The sequence below is a fragment of the Podarcis melisellensis genome (assembly GCF_964234715.1).
Source record: "Podarcis melisellensis genome assembly, chromosome: 2".
NCBI classification, from domain to species: Eukaryota; Metazoa; Chordata; class Lepidosauria; order Squamata; family Lacertidae; genus Podarcis; species Podarcis melisellensis.
Genome location: NC_138529.1, coordinates 70684164 through 70700414, shown reverse-complemented (window position 1 = coordinate 70700414; position 16251 = coordinate 70684164). Strand labels below are relative to the sequence as shown.

Genomic DNA, 16251 nt, shown 5'->3' with positions numbered 1-16251 from the left:
AGCTGATCTTTAAAAGTGCTTCACTCTAGCAAACTGTATTCAGTGTTAAGCCTTAACCAAAGTGGAACAGCTGAGCCACCATGACTCGTATCAGCTGAGCAGTGCATACACACACGTGATACCTGCTGAATTGCACGGTCCAGGCTAGAATTCTCTCAGCCTGCTCACTTGGTCCAAGGGACCATCTATGGGAAAAGGTGGCAGTGTGTAGAACCAAATGATAAAAATGTTTTGGAAGGCCTGTAAACACCATCTTGGTAGTCAAGATAGCCCTGAGAATATATCAAAGCATGTGCGGCAAGAATGGCCACACATGCTTTGATATATTGCTTTGATATATGCTGATTGGCTTTGATGGTATATTTATCTGCGGGTTTGGGATGCATAGGCGAGGGGCGGCTTCGCATACTGGCTGACTGTCAGCTACTCCCTTTTCTGGGAGATGGATGGGAGTTGGAAAGGGCTATTATATTATTATGTATAAGTAATGCTTAAATGCTTTCCTGCGTGTGGGAAAGTCATGAGAACTGCTTCCTGAGCCTATAAGGGCAGCAGGGCACTGCAGGTAAGCTTACACATTTCTTTAATAAAGCACTAGAACTGGCACTTTTGACATGTTTCTTTAGTATCCCTGCATCAGACTAGGTGCACAGGCCCTCCTTTGGGCCTGCAGATCAAGACAGGCAAGCAGCCATTCCTGCGAAAACCAAGAATCCCCACCCCAGCCTCAGGTACCAGCTCTGGAGGAATGGCTCAGAAAGCTGACACTGATGCTCCCCAGCAAAGGCAAAGGCAGCCTTCTCCCTCTGCCTAATGGTAGGGCTGAATAGCATAGTATTCATCCATAGTTGTGATATTGGAATGCAAGCTCCTAGGAGAAGCAATAGACTCACAGTGGAGAGAAGGCTTTGTCATGGAAGGACATCTTCTTCTCACTGGGCAAAAACGTGTAAGCAGAGCTGAGAGGAAATGCTGCAAAGAACTAGAAATGCTGGAAGCTCTTGAAGGGAGGGAAGGCTGAAACACACAGCACCTCGTGGCACAGATGCAGATGAGCACTCTGATTTGTGAAATGCCAAAACAGCAAAGAACGGAGGGGGGAAAGCCACACACACACACACAAAAAGTAATGCGCCCACCCAAAGCTAGTGCTGTTATTGCCTGTGCAATTACTGTGTTAAAGGTGATTGCCTGCGTGTTGCAGACAGCTATTTGAGGCCACGTAATTCCCCCACTCCCCCAACCCACACATTCCATTTCCTGGCAACAACGTTAAGTGCTAGAAGAGTGCAACATCTTCCTCACCATAAAAGTGCTACCTGGAGTGAATGAATCTACATCCCCTTCAACAAGGAAGCATCAAGTGTGCATTTATTCATTGTGCAAACAAACGAGCATCTGAACAGGCCTTTGGAGCAGCTGTCTCAGAAAAGGGCCAGACCCTATTGGCTCTGGGTGGCACCTGGGTGGCAGATTATCCCATACTTGTTGGTTAAATGGTGGGGACCAGATACGAGCATAGAACGTCAGTCCCATGTGCTGGCCTTTAGAAGTGTGCTTGCAGGAGGTGGCACAGAGCCTCAGCGTTCTGCTTAGCAAAAGGCATTGCGGGTGGGGAGGGGATAACTCCTGAGTGCCGTCAAGTTTGTCTTCAACCTTTCTGCCCCTGTAAATTGTCTCAGCTACCAGAAACTAACAGAGCGTTCTGAGTAATGAAATGTAAATGAGCACAGTATGTTCAGCACTGCCACTACGAGGGTCTATTAAACTGGAGCGGGATTTACCCAGACCATGGGTGCATGGAGCCATCCAGCAGGCTCTCCCATTCCCTCCCATCTCCGATATCTTCTCTGTGTCTCTGCTCCCTCCTTCCCTCAACTAGTCTGTATGAAATTCCAGGTCTGTGAGCAGCCAGCTCTGTCCAATTTTCATTTCACACATCGTTGCCATTGGAAAATGGATACAATAACACAGGCAGAGGCATCCAAGCTGTGGCTCTCATCAGCTTCCTCCCCCTCCCTCCCTTTGTATATCTTTGGAGAGGAGAGGCAGAGGGGGTTAGATAGATAGATTATAACCTTAGATACAGATAAATGGGGCAGGGCTCTTCCGCCCTCCCCACTGAAGGTGCAATTGTAAATTTAGCCCTTATTCACAGACAGCTTTAGGTAGGGCTCTCATCTTCTGTAAGGGGGAGGGAGTAGAGAGAGAAATGGAAAATGAAAAACAAATAACTCTCAAGGAGCAGAGCCAGAAGGACAGGAAGATAAATGTGGCACACGGCAACAGACTACATTTAAGTGAAAGCTGCAAGCGTCAATTTAGCCACACACCAAGTTAAGCATGATTGAATCAGTTACGATTAGCCCAGGTAAAAGGCACTAGCTTGGCAGCACTAATTACGCCTGTGCAAGTGCAGGGTGCTTAGGATTTAATTTTCCTCCATTTATTTTGGAGCTCTTGTATATGAGCAGAACAGGTATGGCTTTGCTTCGTACAGAATATTCATGTGTGCGCACGCTCTTAACATACACGGGGGGTGGGTGGAATAGAAATTACGGCGCCTTTGTTTTGTAGCATGCTACTTTTAGATTGTAGGTAAACACTGTTCTTATTTTACATTGATTTTGCCCGTGTCCTAGACAGGTCTTTCTCTCTCTTTTTCCCATGGGGTGAATGACATTCCTTTTGTTGCCGGCATTTTCTCTCGCCCAAAAGGCTGCTCAAACAAGTTCAAACAAGTATTTACCAGCCACGCAGAGACAGTGGGGTGGGAATGGGGGATCTTGAGCAGGAAGCCCTGGCTGGGCAACAAAGAGAGAGAAAATATCTGAGTCGGAGGCAGTTTTCTTTTTTCCCTTTAGCCTTCATATACATAAACAGCAGCAGCTCCTTTCAAGTCTGTCCTTTAAACTTCAGGTTCCTGCTTATCGGGAGACAGACAAAGCACAGTCGCCACAGGGCTGCCTGCGGGATGGATAAGGCTCTCTCTGTGTGTGCAATGTGGGTCTGATCTTTTCCATTCTGCACATGCATTAATGCAACTGCATGGTGGTAGAGTTGAAAGCACAGGTACCTGGCAGAGAGGTCTCAAGAAGGGACTTATTTTGGTTCTTCTGCACATCACCTATGAAGAAAATGTTTTCTTTTAGCAGGTGGATCTTTGCACCTTCCACTCAAAAGAGATGGATCTGAGTTTTTGAAACAGCTTAGCTTCATTCCATTTAAGCTCCAATGAAAGCTATGGAGAGGGCCTTCTTGGTGCCTGCTCCCAGATGGTGGAACTCCTTCTCACAGGAGGCTAGGCTGCTCCCCCACCCCCCTGCTTTCCCTTTACCAGCAGGCAAATAACTTTCTGTAGACAGACCTTTGGCCTCTAACTGGTTGTTGTGGCAGGATATTTTACTGATGAGGTTGTTGTTATTATTATTTTCCTCTTGCTATGCTTTTAAATGTTTTGGTGTTTTGATTCAGTGCTGTTTTAGAAATGGTAACTTGTTTGTTTGTTTGTTTGTTTGTTTGTTTGTTTGTTTAACAAATATAACTAATTGGTGTGGGTTTTTAAAAACTGTATCTGCTTTTCGTTCATGTTGCAAGCCTCCATGAGTCCTGCACTGGGATGTAAATAAATAAATGAGTACCCCAAGTTCTTGGGCCTGTAGAACATCTGTTCCAGCACTGCAGACTTTGACTAACCATGAATATCTGTGGTTTTGAGCATGAATCTCTCATAACCACTCTCCATAAGGAAATGTGGGCTAGGCCTATTACAAGGATGGGAAGGCCATGGCCTTCCCAGATGTTGCCAGACACCAACTCCCATCCACCCCAGCCAGCCAGCAAAAGCCAGTGATGATGTGAGTTGTACAGGTTCTCCATCTGTGCCATATGGGGTAGGCTGTCACCTTCCACCTGTAGTTATATAATTTGTTGGAAGCCACCCAGAATGGCTGGGACAGCCCAGTCAGATGGGAGGCATATAAATTAGTAGTAGTAGTAGTAATGTGCATGTGAACATGCAATTTGTCTGCATTTGTGTTTATATTTGCTTAGACGGCAAATGACCCCAGAAGATCTATAGGCAGCCACATGAATGGAGCACTTGGCATATGTCACACATTGTAAGGCACCAAACTAGATGCTTCCTCTTTTCTAAAAAGTGAAAACCGCTTTTAAAAAAACATTCCTTCTTTTAAGAGCACACTAAAGAAATTGCCTTTTCTGAGAAACTGCTGCCTAGGAGCCATAAATAAATACCTCCCCGGTTTACCTTTCACTGTGGTCTGTTTCATTTTATGTGCCGTTCTAACAGAAAGACATCTAATGCAGTTATTTGTGGAGCGGCAGCTTCCTGCAGATTTTGTTAAAGAACCTTGACAAAGATGGCATATTGCAGCCTCTGTTCTGAAGGTCTCCACTCTGGCACAGTGCAACACAGATATTTTAAGCCAAGGCTAGCTTTATCAACACCATCCTTGGAGTTGCAGCAAAACAGGTTCTAGGAGACAGCAGATCATTTTCTCTGCCACATCCTGTTGCTCAGCTTCTCTAGGGGAGGGGGTGTACATAGTTATTGGTTGAAGGAAAAAATAAGTACGGGGCTGAGGTGAGACCAAGTAGAATATGGAAGAAGAAGAAGAAGAAGAAGAAGAAGAAGAAGAAGAAGAAGAAGAAGAAGAAGAAGAAGAAGAAGGGGAGTTTGGATTTGATATCCCGCCTTTCACTCCCTTTAAGGAGTCTCAAAGCGGCTAACATTCTCCTTTCCCTTCCTCCCCCACAACAAACACTCTGTGAGGTGAGTGGGGCTGAGAGACTTCAGAGAAGTGTGACTGGCCCAAGGTCACCCAGCAGCTGCATGTGGAGGAGCGGAGACGCGAACCCGGTTCCCCAGATTACGTGACTACCGCTCTTAACCACTACACCACACTGGCTCTCTACACCACACTGGCTTGGTTCAGATTTATTGTGCAGCTGCAGGCTACTCTCATGGGATCTCTGGCAACCTCATCCTGTGTGGAAAATCAAGGAAGGGCTCTTAGGACCTCTTTTCTACTGAGCATGTGAATGGGATGTGTGAATCATATTGCTGCATGAATGCTGTGTGAATGGACCAAGAGTGTGTGAACAGTGGGGAGGGGGGAGTTGTGTAAATGGAGTTGTCTTGAGCGGAGAGATCATGTGAAATGATACATAAGTTCACAAATAACAGGCACCAGCGAAAACTGTAAATGGAAAACAATTATTCAACTGTTTATTTTCACTGTATATTCACTTATCTTACAATCTCAGACATCAGCTGACCGAACGGGCAATTTCACTTTAAGCCATGCTGTGTCACCTCCTTGACAAATAGTGTTGAGTGCTTGCAGTGATTGGACTTCCTTTGTCAGAAAATTAATGACTCTGCCACTCTGGTTAATTGTTGATGAGTGTTCCACATTAATTATTAACTTTCCTCAAGTTATTAGGGATAGAGCAGAGAGAAGACTGACAGGCCTTGCATTCCATTATGATACTAAGGCCTTCATTGAATCTCGGTGGACCGGGATTAGCTGGGCCATAAGAGCAAAAGGGGCAGTAACAAACCAGTAGCAGACAGCTGCCACCCTGCCCCTAACCTCATTCTCAGCTCCTGTTTCAAGTGGTGTTAGTTATCATTAATAATCAAGTTTCTCTCCCTGCCTGCTGTCCTAATCTTCTTACCTTATATTCCTGCATTGCATGGGGTCAGACTAGATGATCCTCACGGACCCTTCCAACTCTAAAATTCTACGATTCTGTCATATACCACCAACCCCAGAGGTTGGGCTCACTCTCGTTCTCTGCAATCTCTGGCCAACCGTCAACACTCTCTACACATTCTGGTGCTAGCCTACTGTGTGACTTATTTACAGTCTTAAGTGTTTTAAGCAGAAATATTTCTAGTGCATTGTATATCTTCACACCAGTGACGCTGGGATAACAGCAAGGAGAAGTCACACAACATCAGATTTGTGGATTTGATAGAGTGCAAAATGATCTGGATCTGTCTCTAATTGAAATGGGATTGGCTCAGTCACATGAAACTGAATTAACGTCTGATCTGATGTGGACAACCTTAATTCCTTTGCGCTGTTTTATGGAGGTTCTCTGTGGTAAATAAGACAGAAATAACTTCCTCTTCCCCTGAAGCATAATATACACACAGGGGAACGTAATCCAGTTTTTCTGTTCCTGTTTAAACTACATTTATTTTTCATCTGGTTTTATCTTCCCCAGATACAATAGAAGAGCCAATTCTGCTGACTCCAGAATCAGCCTAATGTTACAAGGCAGGTCAGAGTTAAATTACAGCAGTACCAGAAACAGAGTTGGTCTCTCCAAGCCAGACTTGCTGTACTGGTATCCTAACTTCCATCTCTAATCTGGGCAGGAGGACATTTGGTGTCAGTGCTGTGTCTGTCCGTTATAATAACTTAGGAACATCCTTTTATACAAAATTATAAACATAGCTTTGAACTCCTGGTTTCAGGTGTGGCCATCATTCTTTTTCTTGCTTACAGGCAGGACAAATTATTTCTCCAGATCAAACATTTCCTAGAGCATTCGCATGATGAAGGAGTTGCTTGCTGCCACTCCCACCCCCCTTCATCTTCGTTAAGCAGTATGAGCCAGGCCTCCACACAAACTGCCTGATCGTGCAGAAGCCCTGCTAATGGAATTTCTCTCCCTCCGAAAAATGAAGGAAAGAAATCATGCAAAGGTTGTGCGGAGGTTTCCATGCAATCAGGCAGCTGCATGAAGGCCATACATTGTCTCAGGGGCGCTATTCTTCTACCATGAAAGCAGCCCAGGTTACACTTGTCCTTTGGGGCTACTACGTCAAAAACCTCGGGCAGCCTTTGCTTCTATGATTCCAGATGAATTCCCACATGGTCTGTGGCACTGCAGTCTGGTCCCAGAAGGGGACAAACACAGGGAAGGCATGGTGGGGAGGTGTGTTTCATATACATGAAGAGAGTGCAATGTGTTTCTTTGCCGCACATGAAGCATGAAGCCCCGTATCACACCGAAAGAAAATATAATCACTCCCAATTAGATAACATTAGTAATTGGGATTAGCAATCAAAGGCTGTCCATTTGCAAGCAATTCCCAGTAATGCTGAGTAATTGACAGTAATTAAGCACTAATTAATTCATGCTGGGACTGATCCTGTTTGAGCCAGCCAGTGCCACCAAATCTCCCTCTAGCTTCTTTGAAGGAGGGATCAGGCTCTGTGTAGACATCGGAGGAAACACCAGCCAGTTATGTCTCAAGCTTTACTTATAATTTAACAGCGTAATGAATTTTTAACACAGCTAAGTGGAGTTTTCCTTACCCTAACCCTCCTCTAATGCACTCATATTAGATAAGAAGTAAATGAGGTAATTTTAATCTGTTTTAAGTATTTTAACTTTTGTATGTTTTAAAGGAGGGTTGTAATTTTTTCTTGATTTTACTGTCTTTTTGTAAACCGCTTTGAGGTTTTCTACGGTCAAGCAGTATAGAAATGTTATGAACTTAATAAATGAACTATTGATGGTCAGTGCTCAGGCAACTGTAGTTCCTAGGAAATAAATAACACATAGAAATAGAAAGCACTAAACACTGCAAGGGTGGGTACCACCTGTCCCTCTTCTCCCTTGCTTCTAGCATTTCTGAATATTCATTTCTGAATATTCATGACGCTGACACTCTTCCAAATATTAGGAGGAAATCCATTTGTCCTCCTCCTTCCTCCTTGCAAAGATGAAGACATGTGGAAATGTGGCCCTGTGTGTGTCCCCAATGCTCAACATGTGGCCAAAAAGATGCACATCTTCATAAGGTGGCATCACTCTAAAGGAAGATTCTTCAGCTCAGGTGTGGCAACTCACCCACCTGCCCTGTTGGCAGTATGGGATTAGCCAGTCACTTCATTAGAAACTGAGCAGATTTGTGAGGGGGAGGGGGCTTCTACGAATTGGCTATAAGGTAGCCTTGTTTTCATCTAGTCCATATTATATGAATGGTGTAAATAAAGTTTATTTGATTTAATTGACTTTACCTGTGGTCATAACTGTCAGGTGTTGAAAGTAACTAAGTTGGTAAGTTAGGCTACTGTCAGGCTTCATGAAATTGGCTTCCTCCCCCATGGCAGTAAACAAAGGGTGAAACGAAAGTAACATCTTACCAGTTAGAATCATTAATAATCACAGTGAGAGAATAAAGAACACAGCTCCTAGAATGGCGGTGCTCCCAATTAAGGGTCACTCCCCCCTCTGTCCCTATTAATCTATGTCACTCCTACATTTTGTAATCTGAGTTTGTAACCTCTGTGCTTTCTGTTCTGACACTTTCTGAGTATTTCCCAGCTTCTGCTTTCTGAACTATGCCCTTCTGCAACCCACTGTTCCAAATCTATACTGTCCTCCTGCTCCTGGGAAGATCCAGGATCAGGATCAAGAGGAGGGAGTGGCTTCCGCTATTCTTTCTCAGTGCAGCCCTCCTCAGCATGGTCCCTGACAGCTAGCCTGGTGAATTTAGGGGTGATGTTCCAACCTACATCTCATTGCAGCCAAGTTGAAGAGAATGGGCTTGGCCACACTTCCCATGCCTAAAAATGCACAGCTCCAAACAGTTTTTTGCTTCACGTGCACTTTCTAGGTATGGGTCTGGGTGGTTTTCTCTTTGCCCCACTCCTTTTCCAGGGAAAACCCACTCTTTAGTGCTAAATTGGAGCAAACGTCAATCTGGATAAAAATTAAATTGCCAGTTGCTCCAACTGACAGCTAAGGAGAGAATATTTATGTATTGCTAGTACCAACCAAACTATTTTTTTTCCCATATGGCAAATAGTAGATTCAGGAATGATTTAGATCAGAAAACTGACACTTGGTCCCCCAGTGCAGCTTCCCTGATCAACTCAGGCTCCTGCCAGTTGCTTTAAACTAAGGAAGAAACACTGGAGATCTTACAGATTGCCCAATCCCTTGTCTAGTCTGACACTCAGTGCAGTTTTGAGTATGTTCCACATATTTTAGGAGGAATTCAACTAGTGAGTCTTATCAATGGAAGCCCAGCAGAATGACTTCCACTTGCATGATGCTGCTTTCCTCCTCCCCCCATCCCCCCTAAACTGGCTAAGCCTCAAGTCAGTAGAACCCCTGAAACAGTACTGGGGGCAAGGAGAGTGGGGACCATTCCATCTAGAAAGCTGAAATGCTTGTCCTGATGGAATGATCGCCTTAGCTGGACGTCAAAATCCTCCCTTGGACTTTCTGAGCACACATTGCTTTGTACATGTGTGCCATTTCTGGCTGGGTTTTTTCCTCCGTCTCCATGCATTTCTGCACTCTGGTGGAGAGTGCTCTAATGGAAGGTAACTCAGCTTGGCAGGCAAGGAGTACTACTGTATGCTTCTCGGTCCATGAGCAACTTTTCCAGAGGGTGTCTTCTGTCACGTAAAAATGAGGAAGCTGTAAAAAGAGGGATGAGCTGAGTGTAAGAGCGAAGCAGAGAGTGAGAAAAAGAATACACATTCTTGGACTGTCAGTTACTTTTGAGCATCAGAAGGAAAAATGTGTCCCCTAGAGCCACCGTTCCTGATTGTCACCCCACTCCACTGAATTTGCACACATTCACCCCTTATTACCCTGAGGAAGTGGTTAAGCTGGGGAGCATGTTACAGGATTCAGCTGAAAGAAAATCTACCAGACAGGCTACAACGTGTGTAGAAACTGGAGCAGCCTTTTAAATGGAGCTCAGTAGAATGATGGTCCCATGTTGTTCTCTGGAGCAGAAATCAGGCCACATTGTTAGCATGTGGAAAAGATATATACTAATAACTTGGCTAACAGGTGGCCATGCTGCTGTATTCTCCTCATCCTGCTTCCTATTAATCTTCCCAATCCCATCCACCTTTATTGATTCCTTAGGGCTTGCTCATGGTGTTCCATTATTATATTACTCTTCTTACTATCTCCCAGTCATGGCTCTAGTTTTGAGGTGGCCCTCAGCAAAGTGCCTTCAGGTGGGTGCCCAGTTTGGTGGCAGCAGTGAGAGACATCCATTTTGGAAAAACTTGAGTGTGAGGTTATGCTGGAAAAACACAGTAAAATTGAATAGTGAGGGAGTGAGAATCAAAAACTATTATCTGAGTAAGCTTGTTCCCCTATACTTAATTTCCCTATAGTTAATTCCCCTATAGTTAAAAATAATAGTTAATTTTTATATTGTTCACAACATTTCACAACAGAACTGTTCACAATATATTGTCCTCACTACAGAAATACACACACACACCATAAAACCCCAGGTAAGTTCCTATATATAGATAAACCCCAGAACATATGTGTGTGTGTGTGTGCGCGCGCACGCGCGTGTGTGTGCACAGGGCCCCCATTCACACAACAGCTTTTTCCACATAGTTTGCCATCATAGATAGCTTAGGCAGGGGGTTCTCAACCTTTTTATGACCCAGTGCACATGGATAGAAATCTAAGAAACTAGATTGGGGACCACCCATTTCACAGTAGAAAAACTGTTGATGCTCAGAACCACCCCCCCCCAAAAAAAAGGGGTAAACACCTAGAAACACACAAAACAAAGAAACCCAACTAAAACACAGCAGGCAACACTTTGTCACCAACATTGAAAGACCATGTTGAGTGCCAAAGGGTTAATGCCATGGCACCCTCTGGGGACCCCAGGGTTAGACTGAGAAACTAATTACTGGTGCAAAGTGGGTCAGTGAGACTCTTGGTAGAACGAGGGGTTGAACTCAGGTCTGTCATGTTTTTATGTGTATTCATTTCCATATTTTCACATGACATAACAAAATGGAAAAAGGTCAAAACAAACAAGGAAAAACCATATAGCCAGATTTAATGTACACTGTTTTAAAAATGGATGTCATTTTAAAAGATTTTATTCGCTGTTTACAAAGGAAGGTGCTCTTTTCTCCTACCAATTGCTAAAAATATCCTAATCAGGTTTGGCCTTTGAAAGCATCAGGGGTTGGGGGAATAAAATCATAACATATACGCCTGTGTCAGCACAATCACCGCTACTAAAAAGGGATTGTGATTATGGATGAGTTTTGCATTTAGAACTCGTTAAGCTGACGCAGTGTTGAGTGGCAGTCAGGTCACTATCAGTGTCTTTGGAGAGCTGTGCCAAAAATACCCTCTCACTTTCATAGGCCCAGGTGCAGGCCACTAAAGGAGGGGCAGGGAAAGCATTTTCTGTATTTTTCAGAGGGGGCAGGAGGAAACAATGAAATTTTCAGAAAGGTGAAGTGCTTCACTTGAAAAGTGACAACAGAGGTTTCCCCTCTCCTTCCTTCCTTCCTTTTTTTTTTTTACTTTTGCTTTTCTTTTTTGCTGTAGCAGAGTTTGCAGCACTGTTTCTCACAATATTTCTCTGACTGCTGTTACGTCATGATTGAATGCCATTTTGGTATATTGTTTTGGGGGAGCAGATGTTTCCCCTTCAACACCACACCAGGAATGACACCACATTGCAACACAGAGGTTTATTTATGTAATTCCTAATCTGAAACAGCTCTTCATTCATTGCCGTAGCAGGTTACAATTTAAAATAAATATGTCATGCAGTACTCAAGGACAGATAGTTTTGACCAGCCAGCTAAAATAAACATGAAGAACAGACCTTCCAAGTGACCCCATTTTCCAGGGACTGTCCCTGATTTGATATTTATCTGCCTCCAAAAAGTACGTTCCCACCACCCCAACACCAATTCACCTCTCACGACTCCCCTCAAAGTTCCACGGAGAAAAGCTTTTCAGGCTCTATCTCCACTTTCCCTTCTTCTCCTTTGCTTGCTTTATCTGGTTCATATATGTTCTTTATTTGTGTGTCTGTGATTATTAAAACATTGGCTATAACAATATCCACTTACATTGACCATATTGAATGCTCTGCTCTCATAGCTCATGCCTTGCCCTGCTCTAGAAGTTTGTGGTCAGAATACATTGCTTTTCCGTCTCTCTCTCTCTGCTCAAATTCTTGGGATAAAGCTTGGGGACCATTAAAGAAATCCCCAAAGCCCACCTCTAATTCAGCCAAATCTTCTGCCTCAAGTGCCTGTGGCTATATATGCTTGCAGGCTAAAATGTACAGAACTGCTTCTGAAGCACTCTTTGCTTCAGAACCAGTTGAATGGGCCTTGAATGGGCTTCTCTTCAGCCAGAAGAATGACCATAGAACAACACCCTTCTTCTAACTGGTGCCTTGTATCTGGAATGTAAGAAGACCCCTGCTGGATTCAGTCAATGGCCCAGCATCCTGTTCTCATGGTGGTCGACCAGCTGTCTATGGGAAACCCTCAAACAGAACGTGGACACAAGAACACTTTCCCCTCCTGTGGTTTCCAGCAACTGGTATTCAGAACCATGCTGCCTCTGACAGTAAATGCAGACCATAGTAGCCTCTGATAACCTCATTCTCCTCTTTGCCTATTCCTATTTTAAAGGCATCCATGTTGATGGCTATCATGGTGCATTGTGGAGTGAATTCCATAGTTTAATTATGCACTTCATGGAGGGGTACTTCGTGCTAGAACATGCCTGCATACTTTGTTCCCCACCAAGCTGAACACAGCTGACCATCTATGTACGGCAATGCACTGGAGACTCAGTAAACCTTCTGTTTTTGATGCTTGATTGTAGGTACAAAAGAGTCTGGGGGCTGTCATGCACCCAGCAGGCCCCATAATATATTGTTCATGGGCTGCATTTAGCTTGGCAGGTCACAAGTTGTGCAAGCCTGATTAGAATCAGTGCAGCATACTTCATTCTGATTTCAATTGTCAGGATGAAGTTATGGAAGTACTAGGATGATGAACCCAGTATCCATTTCTGTATAATTTGCTCACATGCTGTATGCTGGTCTTAATAGGTGTGCCATGTTAAAGATGTGCCTTGTTGAAGCAAAATGCTTCTCCTCCCTTTCCCTTCATTTCTGTGAATTTCCTGAATGCTTTCTGCAGACTGCCAGGGCAGTGAATGCAGGAGGTTACCATGGGAGTGGCTTATTGAATAAAAGGAGTGGGGAGAGGCATGGACAAGGGGGTAAAGGTGGACACAGGGCTGCAGAATGGAGCTGCAGATACAAGAAAGATATGGTTTCAGGTAAGGGGTTGGGAAGGTGAAAAGCAAACTTAGTAGTTGTATCGGGTAGTTAGGGGAAGTTTGAGGGAGTTAATGTGGGGGGAATTGCAAGGGGGCTGGTAGGCAGAGCAAGCAGGCGTGCAGTCCCTAGTAAACCTATATTTCATTTCTCTCTACTAACATTAGATGTACTTCAGTAGTGCATTCCTTTTTGTCATCTCTGAAGAATCTGAATGTTTCATGATGGAAAACAAAGCTTGTAGTTTAATAATCTCACAGACGCTTTGTTGTACATTATGTATAACTTTGATTTCACAGTAATATTTTATAGATGTAGAGAACATGTCAATCTCTGACCACAAAAAAACCCAGCAAGTACATTTATTGAATTAACTTCACAGGTATTATAGAAAATGTGTGTTTCGGAGTTATAGCTGATAGATTGTTATTAAAAGAAATACATGGATTTATCTGCCAAATGTTAACATAGCAATTAAATGATCAAATCATTTTTACATTATGTGTGTAGGGGGGTTTCAACTGCCACAGGCTTTACCTGTGACTGCAACTATACGCATGGTTACATAATAAGAAAAATATTCATTTATTAAGTACAGTATTTAAATGTTTACAAAATTGCTTAATAGCTAACACAGCAACAACATTGGGTGGATTTCTGCTTTATATCACTCTGTTCACCCAAAGAGCAAAAGTAGTCTCAGTTTAACCTGCATGTCCAGATTTATTCCATAAAAGAAAATGAGATTTTGTAAGACTTTTCATCTCAAGCCCAAGAAAAGCAGTAGTGGCTGGTGGGATGGAGCCAACCTTTCAGCTCTAGAACTGCTGAAGCCTACCTGGATGAGGCCAGTGGCCCATCTGGTCCAGCATCCTGTTTTCACAGTGGTCAACTCACAAACAGGACCTGAACACAAGAGTGTTCTCTCTTTCCCCCTCCTCCTGCCCCAGTTTCCAGCACCTGGTATTTAGAAGTATTACTGCCTCTGGCCATGGAGACAGCGCATAGCTGTCACTGCTTCCGCCAATCCACAGGGAGCTCACCTGTTAAGATTAGGCAATTTATGGTTTGGGTGGTTTATCTAAAACAGAAGAAGAATTTCTGATATCCTTGTGGTACACCAGACAGTGAAGATGGTCTAAGCCTAAACCAAACAGGGCCAGGGCCTGAAGCCGGATTGGTGCTGTTGCTTTTCCTAGCAAGTTCTAGGCTAAGGCCACTTGTTCCTTTCATGTTCGTGAGGCAGAAATTCTAGTGGTAAATATTGAATAATAAACGAAAGAACACTGGTAGCTAATTTGCCTTTAACCATGTGCCAAAACTGGCCCCCTGGATGTGCTGCCTCAGCCTGCCAAATGGCGTGCCTGCCATTTTTGTGGTGCTCTGTGGGATCATCAAGGCTGTTGGATGCCTGGTTCTCACTTTATCTGTGTCTTTCCTTAATGCAGGTACATTCAAGGCGCCTCATCCCCAAAGGACATGGTGATCATCGTGGATGTGTGAGTGTCTTTCCTCAAAATCAGCCACTTTCAGTGGCATTTGTACCTGCTCAGTCCAAAGGCCACAATTTATCCTATAATTCTTTGTCTTACTGTAAAGTCTGATACACTTCAAAGACATGTGGGGGTCCAGGGATAGTCACTGTTCATGGGGCCCAGCTCAGAAACCAGGGAGGGTTTCTTCAAAATGGGAGGGCAGTGGATTTTAATTTTTAAAAAATGTTTTCCCCTGTAGTCATAAAGTGGCGGCATGAGCTGTTTCTTCCTTTTATTGACAGGAGTGGCAGCGTTAGTGGCCTGACACTGAAACTGATGAAGACGTCAGTCCATGACATGCTCAACACTCTCTCAGATGACGACTATGTCAATGTGGCTTCAGTGAGTGTCTAATTTGTGGTTGGCAGAACAAGAGGCAGGTGGTGGAGGTAGAATGAAAGATGTAGGAAATGAAAGTGGTGAAGGCTTATGTGGCTTCATGGCACCTAATATCCCCCATGGATATCAGTGGTGATACACACACACATCCCTCTAGCATATATACCTCTAGGTTCCCAGTTGTTTCAGTTCCAGTCAGTGGTCTTTAGGATAAAGATGAAAAATTAGGAAGAAACAATTACTATTTTTGAAAGGAAAATGCATGTAAAGTAAGAGCCTTTGCAGATCTGCATCCTGTGATCCAAGACTGGTTTTCATGATGTAGAATCTATTATATTTAAGAACAAAATTCCAGTCTGTACCCTCACTTGAGGATAGCTTAGAGCTGTAAAAATCAGATTCAGCACCTAATACACTTACCTTGGGGACTTTGTTGTGTGCACACTCTATTAGTTATGTCTCGTAGTATATATTGTTGTTTAGGAAAGAGATAAATTGAGTGGCACTAATGATATTGTCGCCTTTCTTTCTTGCTAACCAGCACACCATAATTGTTATGCAGATAGATCTGCGGTATAGACAACTAACCTCAGTGCTCCTCTGTGCTATGAGACAGTGGATTGCTGAGCTACTAAATAACTGTAACTGAGATGAGAGCTGTGTGTACAAGTCTATAAGGTATCGTTACATGGTAATTTCTATGTACCATAGTTTAAGTGCCCTCTAATTGCAGTCTTATTTCCTCGCTGCAAAAGAACCAAGTGTGTCAGTAAAGATGCATGGGTCCGTTGTCGCTGTAAAAGTGCTACATGATAATCAGTGAGTAAGTTGCTTTGCCATTGCTACAGGACACCATTATGCCAAATAATTGGCATGGGAGTGTCAGGACACATGTAACTGAGTGAGAGAGGCTGGCGTAGGTATCAACTCACTCTCTCCTTCTCTTCTTCTTACTTAGAAAGAGACAGAAGGGTCTACCTCTGCCACATCCTTGGCATGTTGTCCATGTGTCATCTTTCATCTTCTTTAGTGATCAGGACTAGGTTCAAAGTTGCCCAACACTTCTTGATATCCTTATGGCCACAAGGCGATATGCATATCTGTCCTGATGGCTGGAGGGTATTGCCCAGTGACATTCTAATTTGATTGCCAAATCTATTGAAAGATTGACTATGGCTGCCTGGCCTGCAGACTTGCACTTTAGTATAGCCTTAGGGAACTATCAGG

At 43.7% G+C, this 16251-nt stretch overlaps 1 protein-coding gene across 4 annotated transcripts in view; it reads left to right on the top strand.

Moving 5' to 3' along the window:
* The window catches only part of CACNA2D2 (calcium voltage-gated channel auxiliary subunit alpha2delta 2), a 530937-nt gene that overhangs the window by 409425 nt on the left and 105261 nt on the right, over positions 1-16251 (top strand). For all 4 annotated transcript variants that reach the window (XM_081900249.1, XM_081900248.1, XM_081900247.1 and 1 more), the window contains 2 exons: positions 14599-14649; positions 14928-15027. In XM_081900249.1, coding sequence (XP_081756375.1) covers positions 14599-14649; positions 14928-15027 — 151 coding nt within the window. The remainder of the gene's footprint in view (positions 1-14598; positions 14650-14927; positions 15028-16251) is intronic.